The 15,817-nt window shown below is 38.4% G+C and overlaps 1 protein-coding gene and 22 non-coding genes across 24 annotated transcripts in view; all 23 read right to left on the reverse strand.

The window, feature by feature from the left end:
* The window catches only part of LOC141381653 (uncharacterized), a 44,368-nt gene extending 32,174 nt beyond the window's left edge, over positions 1-12,194 (reverse strand). Inside the window, exon 1 of one of the 2 annotated variants that reach the window (XM_073947524.1) lies at positions 10,793-12,194. In XM_073947524.1, the coding sequence (XP_073803625.1) occupies positions 10,793-12,025 (1,233 nt within the window). In that variant the 5' untranslated portion in view covers positions 12,026-12,194. The remainder of the gene's footprint in view (positions 1-10,792) is intronic. The other variant, XM_073947525.1, reaches the window with a different exon arrangement.
* trnas-aga (transfer RNA serine (anticodon AGA)) lies at positions 5,141-5,222 on the reverse strand. Its single transcript has one exon. It is a non-coding gene; the product is annotated as a tRNA-Ser (tRNA).
* Positions 5,341-5,413, reverse strand: trnak-uuu (transfer RNA lysine (anticodon UUU)). Its single transcript has one exon. It is a non-coding gene; the product is annotated as a tRNA-Lys (tRNA).
* A 117-nt stretch (positions 12,195-12,311) lies between the features above and the next one.
* LOC141383698 (5S ribosomal RNA) lies at positions 12,312-12,430 on the reverse strand. Its single transcript, XR_012404732.1, has one exon. It is a non-coding gene; the product is annotated as a 5S ribosomal RNA (ribosomal RNA).
* A 58-nt stretch (positions 12,431-12,488) lies between these two features.
* Positions 12,489-12,607, reverse strand: LOC141383463 (5S ribosomal RNA). The gene has a single exon (XR_012404482.1). It is a non-coding gene; the product is annotated as a 5S ribosomal RNA (ribosomal RNA).
* A 58-nt stretch (positions 12,608-12,665) lies between these two features.
* LOC141383464 (5S ribosomal RNA) lies at positions 12,666-12,784 on the reverse strand. The gene has a single exon (XR_012404483.1). It is a non-coding gene; the product is annotated as a 5S ribosomal RNA (ribosomal RNA).
* A 58-nt stretch (positions 12,785-12,842) lies between these two features.
* On the reverse strand, positions 12,843-12,961 carry LOC141383696 (5S ribosomal RNA). Its single transcript, XR_012404730.1, has one exon. It is a non-coding gene; the product is annotated as a 5S ribosomal RNA (ribosomal RNA).
* A 58-nt stretch (positions 12,962-13,019) lies between these two features.
* LOC141383466 (5S ribosomal RNA) lies at positions 13,020-13,138 on the reverse strand. The gene has a single exon (XR_012404485.1). It is a non-coding gene; the product is annotated as a 5S ribosomal RNA (ribosomal RNA).
* Positions 13,139-13,196: 58 nt separating this feature from the next.
* LOC141383467 (5S ribosomal RNA) lies at positions 13,197-13,315 on the reverse strand. The gene has a single exon (XR_012404486.1). It is a non-coding gene; the product is annotated as a 5S ribosomal RNA (ribosomal RNA).
* A 58-nt stretch (positions 13,316-13,373) lies between these two features.
* On the reverse strand, positions 13,374-13,492 carry LOC141383814 (5S ribosomal RNA). The gene has a single exon (XR_012404865.1). It is a non-coding gene; the product is annotated as a 5S ribosomal RNA (ribosomal RNA).
* Positions 13,493-13,550: 58 nt separating this feature from the next.
* On the reverse strand, positions 13,551-13,669 carry LOC141383468 (5S ribosomal RNA). Its single transcript, XR_012404487.1, has one exon. It is a non-coding gene; the product is annotated as a 5S ribosomal RNA (ribosomal RNA).
* Positions 13,670-13,727: 58 nt separating this feature from the next.
* Positions 13,728-13,846, reverse strand: LOC137493559 (5S ribosomal RNA). Its single transcript, XR_011013534.1, has one exon. It is a non-coding gene; the product is annotated as a 5S ribosomal RNA (ribosomal RNA).
* Positions 13,847-13,904: 58 nt separating this feature from the next.
* Positions 13,905-14,023, reverse strand: LOC141383469 (5S ribosomal RNA). Its single transcript, XR_012404488.1, has one exon. It is a non-coding gene; the product is annotated as a 5S ribosomal RNA (ribosomal RNA).
* Positions 14,024-14,081: 58 nt separating this feature from the next.
* Positions 14,082-14,200, reverse strand: LOC137493560 (5S ribosomal RNA). Its single transcript, XR_011013535.1, has one exon. It is a non-coding gene; the product is annotated as a 5S ribosomal RNA (ribosomal RNA).
* Positions 14,201-14,258: 58 nt separating this feature from the next.
* Positions 14,259-14,377, reverse strand: LOC137493562 (5S ribosomal RNA). Its single transcript, XR_011013537.1, has one exon. It is a non-coding gene; the product is annotated as a 5S ribosomal RNA (ribosomal RNA).
* A 58-nt stretch (positions 14,378-14,435) lies between these two features.
* LOC137493563 (5S ribosomal RNA) lies at positions 14,436-14,554 on the reverse strand. Its single transcript, XR_011013538.1, has one exon. It is a non-coding gene; the product is annotated as a 5S ribosomal RNA (ribosomal RNA).
* Positions 14,555-14,612: 58 nt separating this feature from the next.
* Positions 14,613-14,731, reverse strand: LOC137493564 (5S ribosomal RNA). The gene has a single exon (XR_011013539.1). It is a non-coding gene; the product is annotated as a 5S ribosomal RNA (ribosomal RNA).
* Positions 14,732-14,789: 58 nt separating this feature from the next.
* On the reverse strand, positions 14,790-14,908 carry LOC137493882 (5S ribosomal RNA). Its single transcript, XR_011013857.2, has one exon. It is a non-coding gene; the product is annotated as a 5S ribosomal RNA (ribosomal RNA).
* A 58-nt stretch (positions 14,909-14,966) lies between these two features.
* LOC137493565 (5S ribosomal RNA) lies at positions 14,967-15,085 on the reverse strand. Its single transcript, XR_011013540.1, has one exon. It is a non-coding gene; the product is annotated as a 5S ribosomal RNA (ribosomal RNA).
* Positions 15,086-15,143: 58 nt separating this feature from the next.
* On the reverse strand, positions 15,144-15,262 carry LOC137493566 (5S ribosomal RNA). Its single transcript, XR_011013541.1, has one exon. It is a non-coding gene; the product is annotated as a 5S ribosomal RNA (ribosomal RNA).
* A 58-nt stretch (positions 15,263-15,320) lies between these two features.
* Positions 15,321-15,439, reverse strand: LOC137493567 (5S ribosomal RNA). The gene has a single exon (XR_011013542.2). It is a non-coding gene; the product is annotated as a 5S ribosomal RNA (ribosomal RNA).
* Positions 15,440-15,497: 58 nt separating this feature from the next.
* LOC137493568 (5S ribosomal RNA) lies at positions 15,498-15,616 on the reverse strand. Its single transcript, XR_011013543.1, has one exon. It is a non-coding gene; the product is annotated as a 5S ribosomal RNA (ribosomal RNA).
* Positions 15,617-15,674: 58 nt separating this feature from the next.
* Positions 15,675-15,793, reverse strand: LOC137493569 (5S ribosomal RNA). The gene has a single exon (XR_011013544.1). It is a non-coding gene; the product is annotated as a 5S ribosomal RNA (ribosomal RNA).
* Between the last annotated feature and the right edge of the window lie 24 nt (positions 15,794-15,817).

Raw genomic sequence — 15,817 nt, forward strand, 5'->3', positions numbered from 1 at the left:
TGAAGAAAATAAACAAGAAATACAAACAGTGACTTGAGTTACAACATTAAATAAAATCAAATAAAATAAAACAGCTTCAGTCTCAGCAGATCAGATCATTAAACAACTCCACAAACAACAGCAGACACACTTATTACTGACTGATTTGACTTCCATACTATTCTCATTGAGATCCAACAGAAATTAAGGTGTTTTTTGTGTCACCGTAATGGAGTGAGGGGCTGATTTAGTTGGGCTCTTCACCCTTGAACTCATTTAAGAAGACTTTCCAATTGCTGTAATCCAGAGTTTACAAATCATTTGTACTATACCAATAAAGTTGGGAAGTCAATAAATAGAGAAATCTATTTGTCTGAAATTAGTTCTGATAAATGTTTTGGTATAAATCTGGAAGAAGGGCCTCATGCAATAGATTTTATGCTTAGTTGCAGGTATTAATTTAATTAATGAGAAGTGGAAACAGAAAAGATACCTCCGTAATTACTTGACAGTTAAGAAATAACATACAAAAACAGTTCAGTTATGACAAATACACACTCAGACCTCATGAATCTGACCTTGTATCTCAACAATGGTAACATCTCAAATGTTTCATGCTGCAATGCATGCTGGGAGTGGCACTGTACAAATATCCCAGCATGCATTGCGGTATAAATAAATGTTGTATAATGGTCTAACAGTTTTCTTTATTTGTGTTTGATTCTGCTGTTGTTTATGTTTCGACTTTCAGTTGCCTGTTTGTGAGTTAAACTGTTAATTTTGTTAGTTGTCACCATTATTGAGGTTCATATGCTGATTATTGATGTCTCTTTGAGTGCGATTGACACCATAGAGCAGTGTTATTGTCCAAGATATTCTTAAAAACTTCCAGAAATCATTGCCATATATATATACACATATAATGTAAAACAATAGATTTAACATTGAATAGGAGCAGTAAATTTTATTATACTAAATGAGAACAGACTCTGCCATTTAATAGCAACATGAACATCACCAGATCTTATTTAGGTTTTTGGCTGGCTTGCCACAACAAAGGAGCTTTTTAAACAAAGTTCTTAACAATTGCAGCAGCCAAGATATATAAATGTTAAAAATGACAGGGCTAAGAGCCCAACTAAAGCAAACTCTGTTCTCCATGATGGTGACGTAAAACTTTCACTTTTTCTCAAGAAGAACTTTAGTAGATGTTATACAAAAATACATGTATTAAGTAATAAGTGTAGCTGGTGATGATGTTTGTAGAGTTGTTTAATCATCCGCTGATCATTTAAATGATTTAATCATTTGTTGTTCTTCAGGTTATTTCATTATAAAGCTGTGACTAAAGTTTTGTATGTTCTGTTCTTGTTTTCTCCCTTCAGTATTTCTTCATTTATTCATTGTTAATCCTCAATTAACATTTAATTAGTCAGTTAATTAATTCATTTACTTCAGCTTTGCTCCATGTTTCTTGAACACTCAGTAGTGTGGACACTTCAATAAAAACTGAAGTATATGCTCTGGGGTTTAAAGGGTTAAAGGTGTGCGAGGTAAAAACACAGTGTAAAAATGTATTTTAACAGTAATATACTGTTAATTTACACTACGGAAATAGACTGTAAAAAAAACAGTAGATTGCTGGCAACCACAGCTGCCAGTAGATTACTGTTAAATCAAGGAAAAACAGTATTTTACTGTAAAACCTGAAGCTAATTTTTTCTGTCTGTCACCGTTGTGGAGGAGAGTAGAGCCAGTGTGTGAGTTAAAGATGAACAATGAACTGCTGATGTTATTCTGTATGTTTCTTTATTTAAAGATAGCGGCTGTTTAGTTGCTGATGCAGTCAGAATCTCTCTGGTGATTCCAGATTTACATGTATGTGTGCTGTTGTGAAAAATAAGACATTAGAGTTAAACCGAACTTTTCTAATTAACTAAAATAAGTTATCATTATAAGTATGCTTCTAAGCATATATAGCACATTACTTCATAAACTCATTCAGCAGTTGACCAAGTTGAGACAGTTGCTTTTAGTGAGCAAAATGAGTTCACTTGAGTATTGTGTAAATCAATGTAGTCCATGTATTTTTACAGCAACATACTGTAAAATAACAGTACATTGCTGGCAACTGCAGCTGCCAGTATTTTACTGTTTTTTAACGGGACAATTTTTAACAGTGTATAAAACTCTATCAAAAAGTGTAAAAATAGGAGCATTAATAGAAACATTTACTGTAATATACAATCTGTCTTAGACATTTCTATTTACATTTAAATTTAAAGTAAAAATAAATTATAAGTAACTAATAATATTTAATTGAAGTTAATTTGCTAATTAAAATAAATGGAAATAAATGGTTAATCAAGACAGATAAAAGAGGCTTAATGTTGATAATATGATTTAAAAGAAAATCAATAGGAAAAGATTTTCCAGCTGAAGTTCATATTGTATGTGGAGATATGTTCTTTTGGATGGTAAATATATTAAGTGCTTAGTTTCTATTGAGTTTATTTTAGGTAACTACCAGAGGAGGGTAGAAACTTGTTTGTACTTGTGTAGGCTGATGACTAGCAAATACTGTATACACCAGAATGCATAAGGGTTAAAATTAGGGAGAAGATCTTAGGATGGACACTGTCACAATATGTGGGTGATTATCTACAGCTTCACAGAGCTCCAGTTCAATTAAAAGACTTGACTGGAGACCATTGCTCCAAACAGTGAGATATGATGACTGTTTTTGGTGTTGACTGGATAGAGAATTATTCTGTAAACAAGCACAGTTGAGAAACTATGATGAGTAGATGATTGGAGATGGTACCAGAAGCAAATTATGAAGCAGGAACAGTTATTCATTTGTGACGAAAGAAGTACTTCCAAGGATTTGAAACATCAGCAGAAATAAGTTCATAAAAGGTTTGCATTCATAAAGTAATTAAAATCAAAGTTAATAAGTGATCAATAAATAAAAACATCTAAAGGAGCATGAAAAATTGTGAATAAAGCAAAAGAGAGAGTAATTGTATTATGCTCAATTACCAGAAATGGCTGAAAGTGATGAAGATGATCCATCAAGGCCAACGCGCAATGAAAGATGTGAAAATAATAAACTTAATGGGATTAATGTGTTAACAAGTGCATTGGTGAATGATGGCATGGAAACTGACAGAAACAGGCATCTAACACTGCATCACATGAACTGCTATTGGGTCGACCCTTGCAAGAAACCACATGAAACTTTGCATAAAACCTTGCATATAATCTCACCTATAACCTTGCACATAACCTCTTGGAATGGTTTGCAAAGATGTCTAATACAGTAGGGACTTTTATGAAGAAACAATTAATTGCCATGTGCAAAGCGATATCTGTGCAGGAAACCAGAAAGGAGCCATGTGAGAGAGCAGAGATACAAGGTCCAATTAGTCCAGCTGATCGAGTCTATCTGAGGATGCTCTGGAGAGCTCAGGAGAAAAGGACCATATCTGGATGAGGGCAAATCCAACAGCTGCCAAAGTGGATGCCATTAATGGGGTACCAATGCCTCAAAGGAGCGAAAGGAAACAACTCCAGCAAGGGAAAGCTGACCGGAAACAGAGGAGCCTGAATATTCCAAAGCTCTAAACTACTAAGTGCAACATGTGGAAGGAGAAGTTAATCAGGACAAAGTAAAGAGTGATTCTGATAATATGCCTGAATACCACATACAGCAGTGCCACAAGTCAAGGGATGATGAATGCACAACTGCAGATTTCAAAACTCAGACTCTTAACCACACATCTCCATCAACATCTATTAAAGTCAAGTGAAGATGCTGATAGCTTAGAAGAAGAGAAACAAGGATGACTAAAGATCAAGATCAACATTTGATGCTTTTTATGTTTGTATATTGAATTTGTTTGCATATTGCTTTTATGGTACCTATATATAATATCACTTCAGTATATTCTACATGAGTGTGAAAACTAGCAGCTAGCACTGAACCAACTGAATACTTATGCTTAAAACTTTATTGTCTTTGATGTGTTAAGAGAAAAACAGAGTACAGTCTTTTACTTCCTTCAAATCAAAAGAGAGGGGAGATGTTTGGCTGGACTTCTGTCAAAGTACGGTGGCATAATCTAGTCAATTGATAACAGCTATGTGGCTTATATCAGTCACTAGATAGAGGTAATTAAGAGAACTGGATTATGAAATTGCACTTTGGGTTAAAAGACAATAATATTAAGACTAAAGTCTTAAGAGGAGGGATTGAAGAAGATTTCTATTCTCTCAGTGTGTAGTATTTTCTAAGTGTAAAGCAGTTAATTTTCTCTTCTCAAAATGTATGTAGTGTTTGCAGCAAACATGCCAGCATGTGTTAAAAATACTGTGTAATATGAGTATGCCTGCACAGAAGCAACACTAGGAGAAGGCTACTGAATGGCTGATTGTGTAGAATACCTGAATATGTAAAGCACTGATTATATATGTTAAATACTTGTATGAAGCTATATGTGGCAGAAGTTAGAATGAGTAACATATTATCAAGTTATTATACTATCATAACAATGTATGTAAACCCTTAGTTCCTTTGCATAAGTTGTATTTATACTTTGCTGACATAGACCTGTAACATCTCTGTTGACATGAGCTGGTGGGCTGAGAGCCAAGAATAGCAGGACCCCTTAGACTAGAAAAGCTATTCAAAAGTGGTCAAGCATTAAAAAGAGACACAAAGGGGTGTGTCATAATTACCTGTATAAAGATTATGGAGAACACAGATACTTTAGAAGGTGTCCCGGAGAGACTTCAGAATGCTCTGGGGCCTGCTCTGCTCTTTCTCGGCTTTATTATGGAGAATAAAGTCTATTTTCTGATATTCAAAACCTCCGGTCTGATAATTTCTAATTGATGAAAAGTCGAATTCACGACATGACCCCGTTCAACCCGGGGATGCTGCGGCCACAACGCAAAGTTCTAACCACTATACGATCACGGCAAGCTACGAGACAGCCGTTGTGACCCTTGTGTGGTATGTTCCTCCCTGTGATAAGCCCCTGTCTCTTCAGTGAGAACACTCTGTTGTTTTTCTCCTCCTACCAGAACAACGCTTTTCCCAAGAAACAATGGAAATGCAAACAATTGACGACTGCTGCAATTTTAAAAAGGGGGAGGACATAGTCAGCAGGATTCGAACTTGCACGGGGAGACCCCAATGGATCTCTAGTCCATCGCCTTTACCACTCGGCCACGACTACAAGACTGCCTGTACTGCCATTTCTTTATGCCTAGTACACATATTGTGCATCCAGATGAAACTTTCATCAAGCGATAGCTCAACAGCAAAAGCTGTGGCTCCACAAAATGAGCATCACACGCCCGAACAGGGACTTGAACCCTGGACCCTCAGATTAAAAGTCTGATGCTCTACCGACTGAGCTATCCGGGCTCGACAACAGCAATTTACAAGTAGGCAAGGTTTGGGCTGTGGTCAGCGCAGACCTTTACACTACACTAAAGTTTACCGTGAGATGGGGTTTTAAGCTTATGGTTGGTGTGGATGTTGCTAAAACACGACAGGTTACTTTGAGGTTGGGTTTATGGTTTTTGTAGGTGTAGACATCAGTACAACACAATAGTTTGGACTTCATGTCATGTAGGAGACATTAAATAGATCAATGATAACTGCAGAATGTCTTTCTGCTGTTGTGGCAATGAATGGACACTCAACAATTGAAAAGATTCCTTCCATGCCTTAGAAGCGTGACTTGATCAGTACTTATCTACACAGCATGCTGGCATCAAAGATCCTATTTCTCTTATATCATATCCCTAGTCTTCCACACTTTAGGAAACGTAAACATTCAGGACGTGCCATTAGCACAGCCTGCACTAAAAGAAGGCTGGAGATAACGGATGGCAACACAGAGTGCGACACCAACGTCACCTTGAAAAACCTGCCGTGACCCGGATTGCTGCGGCCACAACGCAGAGTACTAACCACTATACGATCACAGCGAGCTACGAAACAGCCAATGTGACCTATGTGTGGTATGTTCCTCCCTGTGATAAGCCCCTTTCACTTCAGTAGGAACACTCTCTTGTTTTTCTCCTCCTACCAGCACAACAATTGACGACTGCTGCAATTTTAAAAAGGGGGAGGACATAGTCGGCTGGATTCAAACCTGCGTGGGGACACCCCAATGGATTTCTAGTCTATTGCCTTAACCACTCGGCCACGACTACAAGACTGACTGTAATGCCATTTCTTTATGCTTAGTACACATATTGTGCATCCAGATGAAACTTTCATCAAGCGATAGCTCAACAGCAAAAGCTGTGGCTCCACAAAATGAGCATCACACACCCAAACAGGGACTTGAACCCTGGACCCTCTGATTAAAAGTCTGATGCTCTATCGACTGAGCTATCCGGGCTCCACAACAGTAATTTACAAGTAGGCAAGGTTTGGGTTGTGGTCGGCGCAGACCTTTACAGTACACTAAAGTTTACCGTGAGATGGGGTTTTAAGCTTATGGTTGGTGTGGATGTTGCTAAAACACAACAGGTTACTTTAAGGTTGACAAATTTACAACGAGATTACGAATGGCAACACAGAGTGCAACTCCAATGTCACCTTGAAAAATCTGCAGTGACCCGGATTCGAACCGGGGTTGCTGCGGCCACAACGCAGAGTACTAACCACCATACTCTTTTTTTTTTTTTTTCTTTATTTTATATCAAAAATTAGAAACAGTTACATTCAGGTAATAATACATTTACATTATATAAAGTCATTTGAACATATGTATTCCCGCTTAAAAAGTCTTTTTCAAATACATCAATCTTGTCATTCATGTTGCAATAATAGAAAAGAGTATTTAGCAGTTCAGACATTTTTCTTTGAAACAATTTACACACAGACAATTTGCCATTCTTTTGTTTAACAATATTCCTTCTATTCCATATCACATTTCTTGCAACTGTTAAAATGAAATTTATGAACCTTGTGTTTTTACCTTCTGTTTTACAACCAAATAAAAATAATGTTTCCCATTCCTCATCAACAACTTCATTTTCAATCCCCATTTCATTTAGCATTTCTTTTATTTTTCCAATAAAACATTTTAACTCTTTGCATTTAAAAAACAAATGTAATATACCTTCATCTTCTTCATTACAAACTTTACATCTTGCATCATTTGCCAAACCTATTTTACACAATCTCATTTCACTTAATAAACAGTTTTGTCTTAAAATGTAATCAAAATTTTCTAAAACGGGACTTTTCCACCAAGCTCTTAAATTTTGCCATATTTCCTTCTTTTCAATATTGGGATATAACCTTTTCCAGTACTCTTCTGCTTTGGGTGTAACAAAAACATCTTTACGTAAACAAGAATAAAACATTTTCAGTATACCATCTTTAAAAGCATATTGATTTTCTTTAAAGTTTATCCCCCTTCCTTCATCTCTGTGCATTTCCAATTTATTTTCTATAATTTCTTTCCATTCTTTTGGTATATTTTTTTTCAAGTTGTTAAACTGATTTTCAATAACTCTTTTAGATTCGTTTTCATAGTTTTCTATTATTGCATCTTTTATTACTTGCGCCTGTACATAACCAGGTATCACTTCATATAAAATATCTTTAATTTGCTTTATTCCTGCATTAAACCATTTCTTATAAAAAATAGTATTATTCCCTTCTTTAATATATTCATTTAAAAACAGCGGTTGCTTTAAAATCTCTTCTTTACTAAATGAACAATCAATATGCTTTCTAAAATCTCCCCATGCTTTAATAACCTCTTTATAGAATTCTGGAACTTTATTCATCATATTCTCTTTGGGCTTCATCCATAATATATATTCTTGTATTTCCCCACATTTATTTAAAAAATATCTCATCACATCTTTCCATACATGTTTTTCTTCTTTCCAATATTTATTTACAGTTTTAATTCTTATGCTTTTCATTCTGATTAGTGGATCAATTAAACCTAAGCCTCCTTCTTCAACTTTACCAATTATGGTGTCATAAGCTATTTTGGAAGGTTTTCCATCCCATAAGAAATCTAAAACAATAGCTTTTATCTTTTTATACACACTCATTGGCAAACTCACTGTACCTAAAACATACCACATTTTTGATAAAAATAAGGAATTTAAAACTAAAACTTTCCCCTTTAAAAACAAACCTCTTAATTTCCAGAAATGTAATCTTTTCTCCATTCCCTTTAAAACTTCCTCCCACATTAAATTCCTTGTTTCATTTTCATTTTCACCAACCCTTATACCTAAAATTTTCATATCAACTGTCTCCTCTTTAAATTTGATTTTTTCTGGTAAAACATTTATTTTTCCCAGTCTCATGTATTTAGTTTTTTCCTTATTAATTTTTGCTCCTGTTCCATTACAATATCTGTTTAAAATTTCCTCTGCTTTTTCAATACTTTTAATATCTTTTACTATTAAAGTAGTATCATCAGCATACTGAAATATTTTGTGTTCTAAGTCTGTTCCTTTTATACATAATCCTCGTATTTGCGTTTCATTATCAATGGCTAATCCCAATGTTTCAGATACAAGTGTGTATAATAGTGCCGACATTGGACATCCTTGTCTTATTGATCTTGTTATTTTAAAATCTTTAGTTAAAAAACCATTTACTTTTATACAGCTTGTTATATCTGCATATAAACATTTTATCCATTGTAAGTATCTTTCTCCAAAACCAAATCTCTCCATTACATCCATCATATATTTGTGTTCCACTCTATCAAAAGCTTTTTCTAAATCGACACTAATTATATATCCTGTTTCTTTTTCCTCTCTCATATACCATATAATATCTCTTATATTGTTTATGACATCAGTTATGTCTCTTTTTAAAACTGCATATGCTTGATTTGTTTTGATTATGTTAGGTACAACTACTTTCAATCTATTAGCTAAAACCTTTGCTAAAATTTTATAGTCTGTGTTCAGCATGCTTAAGGGTCGATAATTTTTTAAGTCTCCTTTGTCTCCATTTCTTTTATAAATCATTTTCACCATTCCTTTCTTCATACTATTAGTTAACTCCCCTTTTTCATAAATATCACTGTATATTTCATTTAAAATAGGAATTAAAACATTTTTAAAAACTTTATAAAACTCAACTGGTAGTCCATCTATTCCTGGACTTTTCCCATTTCTCGACTGATCAATAGCTGTTTCTATTTCTAAATCTGTTATCTCACTCTCACACATTTCCTTGTCCTCTTTATTTAATTTTGCTGTTATTTTTTCTAATAAAAAATGTTCATCATTTAAATTTACTCCATTTTCTGTAAATAATTCCTTATAAAATCGTCTAGTTTCATTTAAAATTCCTTCTTTGTCTTCTACAGTTTTCCCATCTTGTGTTTTTATACATTTTATTATAGCTGCTCTCTGTCTTGTTTTTTCTAATTCATAAAAGTATTTTGTACTTCTTTCTCCTTCTACAATGTCTTTAGCTCTGCTTCTAATAATTACTCCTTTACACTTTTCTTCTTCAATTTTCTTCAGCTTTTCCTGTAATTCTATTATTTTGTCAACATTTATCCCATTTACTTTACTCATTTCTTCATTCCATTCTTTTCTAATTTTATTTTCTTTGAATTTTTTGGCCTTTTGTATTTTTTCTGATATATTTATTGAGTATTCTTTTATTTTATTTTTCAGATTATCCCACCATAAACCTGTTTCTGTTTCAAACATTTCATCATTTACACTATTAATTATTATATTTTCTATATCCATTTTATAACTTTCTATTTTTAACAGCTCAGTGTTGAGTATCCACACTCCTGGTCCTTTTTCAATCTCATTAAAATTCATCGTTATCCATAAAAAATCATGATCACTTTCACTATAGGTTTTATATAAAATTGTGTTAACATATTGTACTTCTTTTTTCTTACATAAAAACAAGTCAATTCTACTTTGCTTTAAAATCCTATTTGCAATTTCTCTTCTTGAATATTCTCTTTTCATACCATTTCGCTCTCTCCATACGTCTACCAAATCACATTTTCTCATTAAATTTTGTAGTTCATTCCTCCCTCTGTCTGTTCTAAAATTCATTGAGTCATCTATATCTATTCTTTGCATGGCAATATTAAAATCTCCTAAAATAAATATGTTTTCATTCTTTTCTATTAGTTTATCTATTTCCTTATAAAAGTTATATTTGTCCTTTTCCTCATTTGGTGCATGTATGTTGCATACTCTAAAACTTTTCCCACCATACAGAACTTTTACAATTATTATTCTTCCATTAGTGTCTTTATAGTCTAATTCTACTTTCTCAAAAATCCCTCTTTTTATTAAAATTGCTACTCCTCTATTCTTTTCTATATTCCCATTACTAAATATTTCACCATTCCATAATTTTCTCATTTCATTTTTAATCTCATTTTCCCACTTTGTCTCTTGTAAACATAATATATCACACTTTTTTGTCAAACACGTTAATCTTTCAAACTTTTCACATTTGGACAATCCTCTTACATTCAATGATACCACACATACATTACTCATTAGTATAATTATTGGATAAACCAATAACCACCATTCATTCTGAGTCACTGTCACTTAAACAAATGTTTCTTGCATCTCCTTTTTCAAATTTTTTCCTTTCCATTCTTTCTTTAATCTCTTCTCTTCTTATTTTCTGCCGTTGTAGAACCATTTCAATGTTTAGGCCACTTTTAGATCTTGATTTTAAATCTTTTATCTTTTTTCCTTTTTCTTTTTTTTCCAGTCCATAATTCCCCCTTTCAAAATCCATTGCTCTTACCTCATTTATTGCTCTTATTTCATTGTCCTCAGTCCTTGTTTTCTCCTGTCTCTCTTCATTGTTCAGTTCTATAGTGTTCTCATCATTTTGTTCCTCAGCAAATTGTCTATTATTTGGTTCTCCTTCTTCCTTGTTTGCTCCTTCTCCCAGTTCCATTTCTTTATCCTCTTGCTCATTTCTGTCCTCTTCTGTATTGTTTTCTTCTCCTGTTTTGTCCTCCTTCCTTTCTGTTGCAGTATTTTCAAGTGACGCTTGTGTTTCCATCCTTTCAACTTCCTCCTCTTTGTTGCAGTTACATCTTGTTGATGCCCTCTCGCAGCCCTGGCACTGCGGAACTTCGCAGTCCCGCACATAATGCCCCTGCTGAAGACATCTCCTGCACGTGAAATTTGGGCAGTCTTTCTTTTCATGCTCTGTACTTGAGCAAAGTCTGCACATTTTCAGTTGATTGTCATGTATCACTCTGAAATACTGCATCCCTTCTTCCGTCATGAAGCCAACATTGTATGGTAAAGATTTAACTTCTTTGGGAAACTTTACCTTCACAAATCGTGTTCCGTCTGCAACCATTGTTCCCGGATGATATTTTCTTCTTATTGGCAGTATAGGAGTTACTCCCCAATTACTCAGTTTTTGTTGTATCTCCTCATCCTGTATATAACTGGGCAAGTTCAGGAAAGATACCATTTTTTCTGTTGCACACAGCTTTTTCACTTCACATTCTTCTCCATTAATCATCAGTCCGTTAATCAATATCTCGCATTCTTTTTCACTTTCCATTGTCAGTTCAAATTCATTGTTGTTTTTCCTTCTCAGTCCAATTAATTTGCCAATCCCCACTTTGTCTTCAACTGCTTTGATTATGTTGTTTATAGTTGAGTTTTCAACATCCTTTATCATCATTGTCAGTGTGGCTTCCTTCTTATATTCTCTTTGATATCTTGCTTGCTTCTTTAGTTTGTTCAGCATTTGTTGTTTTTGACTTAAAGCATTCATTTGTCCTTCAGTATTCTTTTCACTTTCAATACTTGCAATTGATTGTAGATTACCTTTCTTTTCTTGACCACCTCCTTTCCCTTCTTTTTTCTTTGAGACAACTGTTGCCCATGTCTCATTGCTGTTTTCTCCAGCATCTTCATTTCGTGTCCTTTCAAGCATGTTTGTAGCATTTCCTTGTTCTCTGTTCCTTTTTCCATTTGTGTCCTGTCCATTCTCTTTCTCCGTAGTGTCCATTTTGTTGTTTTCTAACCCCAAAACAGTGTTACTGTTTGGGGTTAGTTAAAAATAATCTTTAACTGAAAAAACAATTAAAGTAAACTTTGTAATGCAAAAACTAAAAATAAAAAACAAAACTGCCAAAATGGAAGAGCCTCTCTCTTCCTTCTGCCACCTCACACTTCCTGCAGTGCACCAACTCTAACTCACACTAGAGGGCGTGTCCAGGGTGGTATGGCCGTAAGCGAAAGAGGCTGTCAAGCGTTGGCTATTTAAATCAGCTGCCAAATGAAGCCCTTCGAAAAGCTTACAGCACCTGGTATTCCCAGGCGGTCTCCCATCCAAGTACTAACCAGGCCCGACCCTGCTTTACTTCCGAGTTCAGATGAGATCAGGCATTTCCAGGGTGGTGTGGCCGTAAGCGAAAGAGGCTGTCAAGCGTTGGCTATTTAAATCAGCTGCCAAATGATGCCCTTCGAAAAGCTTACAGCACCTGGTATTCCCAGGCGGTCTCCCATCCAAGTACTAACCAGGCCCGACCCTGCTTTACTTCCGAGTTCAGATGAGATCGGGCATTTCCAGGGTGGTGTGGCCGTAAGCGAAAGAGGCTGTCAAGCGTTGGCTATTTAAATCAGCTGCCAAATGAAGCCCTTCGAAAAGCTTACAGCACCTGGTATTCCCAGGCGGTCTCCCATCCAAGTACTAACCAGGCCCGACCCTGCTTTACTTCCGAGTTCAGATGAGATCGGGCATTTCCAGGGTGGTGTGGCCGTAAGCGAAAGAGGCTGTCAAGCGTTGGCTATTTAAATCAGCTGCCAAATGATGCCCTTCGAAAAGCTTACAGCACCTGGTATTCCCAGGCGGTCTCCCATCCAAGTACTAACCAGGCCCGACCCTGCTTTACTTCCGAGTTCAGATGAGATCGGGCATTTCCAGGGTGGTGTGGCCGTTAGCGAAAGAGGCTGTCAAGCGTTGGCTATTTAAATCAGCTGCCAAATGAAGCCCTTCGAAAAGCTTACAGCACCTGGTATTCCCAGGCGGTCTCCCATCCAAGTACTAACCAGGCCCGACCCTGCTTTACTTCCGAGTTCAGATGAGATCGGGCATTTCCAGGGTGGTGTGGCCGTAAGCGAAAGAGGCTGTCAAGCGTTGGCTATTTAAATCAGCTGCCAAATGAAGCCCTTCGAAAAGCTTACAGCACCTGGTATTCCCAGGCGGTCTCCCATCCAAGTACTAACCAGGCCCGACCCTGCTTTACTTCCGAGTTCAGATGAGATCGGGCATTTCCAGGGTGGTGTGGCCGTAAGCGAAAGAGGCTGTCAAGCGTTGGCTATTTAAATCAGCTGCCAAATGAAGCCCTTCGAAAAGCTTACAGGACCTGGTATTCCCAGGCGGTCTCCCATCCAAGTACTAACCAGGCCCGACCCTGCTTTACTTCCGAGTTCAGATGAGATCGGGCATTTCCAGGGTGGTGTGGCCGTAAGCGAAAGAGGCTGTCAAGCGTTGGCTATTTAAATCAGCTGCCAAATGAAGCCCTTCGAAAAGCTTACAGCACCTGGTATTCCCAGGCGGTCTCCCATCCAAGTACTAACCAGGCCCGACCCTGCTTTACTTCCGAGTTCAGATGAGATCGGGCATTTCCAGGGTGGTGTGGCCGTAAGCGAAAGAGGCTGTCAAGCGTTGGCTATTTAAATCAGCTGCCAAATGATGCCCTTCGAAAAGCTTACAGCACCTGGTATTCCCAGGCGGTCTCCCATCCAAGTACTAACCAGGCCCGACCCTGCTTTACTTCCGAGTTCAGATGAGATCGGGCATTTCCAGGGTGGTGTGGCCGTAAGCGAAAGAGGCTGTCAAGCGTTGGCTATTTAAATCAGCTGCCAAATGAAGCACTTCGAAAAGCTTACAGCACCTGGTATTCCCAGGCGGTCTCCCATCCAAGTACTAACCAGGCCCGACCCTGCTTTACTTCCGAGTTCAGATGAGATCGGGCATTTCCAGGGTGGTGTGGCCGTAAGCGAAAGAGGCTGTCAAGCGTTGGCTATTTAAATCAGCTGCCAAATGAAGCACTTCGAAAAGCTTACAGCACCTGGTATTCCCAGGCGGTCTCCCATCCAAGTACTAACCAGGCCCGACCCTGCTTTACTTCCGAGTTCAGATGAGATCGGGCATTTCCAGGGTGGTGTGGCCGTAAGCGAAAGAGGCTGTCAAGCGTTGGCTATTTAAATCAGCTGCCAAATGAAGCCCTTCGAAAAGCTTACAGCACCTGGTATTCCCAGGCGGTCTCCCATCCAAGTACTAACCAGGCCCGACCCTGCTTTACTTCCGAGTTCAGATGAGATCGGGCATTTCCAGGGTGGTGTGGCCGTAAGCGAAAGAGGCTGTCAAGCGTTGGCTATTTAAATCAGCTGCCAAATGAAGCACTTCGAAAAGCTTACAGCACCTGGTATTCCCAGGCGGTCTCCCATCCAAGTACTAACCAGGCCCGACCCTGCTTTACTTCCGAGTTCAGATGAGATCGGGCATTTCCAGGGTGGTGTGGCCGTAAGCGAAAGAGGCTGTCAAGCGTTGGCTATTTAAATCAGCTGCCAAATGAAGCACTTCGAAAAGCTTACAGCACCTGGTATTCCCAGGCGGTCTCCCATCCAAGTACTAACCAGGCCCGACCCTGCTTTACTTCCGAGTTCAGATGAGATCGGGCATTTCCAGGGTGGTGTGGCCGTAAGCGAAAGAGGCTGTCAAGCGTTGGCTATTTAAATCAGCTGCCAAATGAAGCCCTTCGAAAAGCTTACAGCACCTGGTATTCCCAGGCGGTCTCCCATCCAAGTACTAACCAGGCCCGACCCTGCTTTACTTCCGAGTTCAGATGAGATCGGGCATTTCCAGGGTGGTGTGGCCGTAAGCGAAAGAGGCTGTCAAGCGTTGGCTATTTAAATCAGCTGCCAAATGAAGCCCTTCGAAAAGCTTACAGCACCTGGTATTCCCAGGCGGTCTCCCATCCAAGTACTAACCAGGCCCGACCCTGCTTTACTTCCGAGTTCAGATGAGATCGGGCATTTCCAGGGTGGTGTGGCCGTAAGCGAAAGAGGCTGTCAAGCGTTGGCTATTTAAATCAGCTGCCAAATGAAGCCCTTCGAAAAGCTTACAGCACCTGGTATTCCCAGGCGGTCTCCCATCCAAGTACTAACCAGGCCCGACCCTGCTTTACTTCCGAGTTCAGATGAGATCGGGCATTTCCAGGGTGGTGTGGCCGTAAGCGAAAGAGGCTGTCAAGCGTTGGCTATTTAAATCAGCTGCCAAATGAAGCCCTTCGAAAAGCTTACAGCACCTGGTATTCCCAGGCGGTCTCCCATCCAAGTACTAACCAGGCCCGACCCTGCTTTACTTCCGAGTTCAGATGAGATCAGGCATTTCCAGGGTGGTGTGGCCGTAAGCGAAAGAGGCTGTCAAGCGTTGGCTATTTAAATCAGCTGCCAAATGAAGCACTTCGAAAAGCTTACAGCACCTGGTATTCCCAGGCGGTCTCCCATCCAAGTACTAACCAGGCCCGACCCTGCTTTACTTCCGAGTTCAGATGAGATCGGGCATTTCCAGGGTGGTGTGGCCGTAAGCGAAAGAGGCTGTCAAGCGTTGGCTATTTAAATCAGCTGCCAAATGAAGCACTTCGAAAAGCTTACAGCACCTGGTATTCCCAGGCGGTCTCCCATCCAAGTACTAACCAGGCCCGACCCTGCTTTACTTCCGAGTTCAGATGAGATCGGGCATTTCCAGGGTGGTGTGGCCGTAAGCGAAAGAGGCTGTCAAGCGTTGGCT

Source organism: Danio rerio, chromosome 4, assembly GCF_049306965.1.
Source record: "Danio rerio strain Tuebingen ecotype United States chromosome 4, GRCz12tu, whole genome shotgun sequence".
In the NCBI taxonomy this organism is placed as follows: domain Eukaryota; kingdom Metazoa; phylum Chordata; class Actinopteri; order Cypriniformes; family Danionidae; genus Danio; species Danio rerio.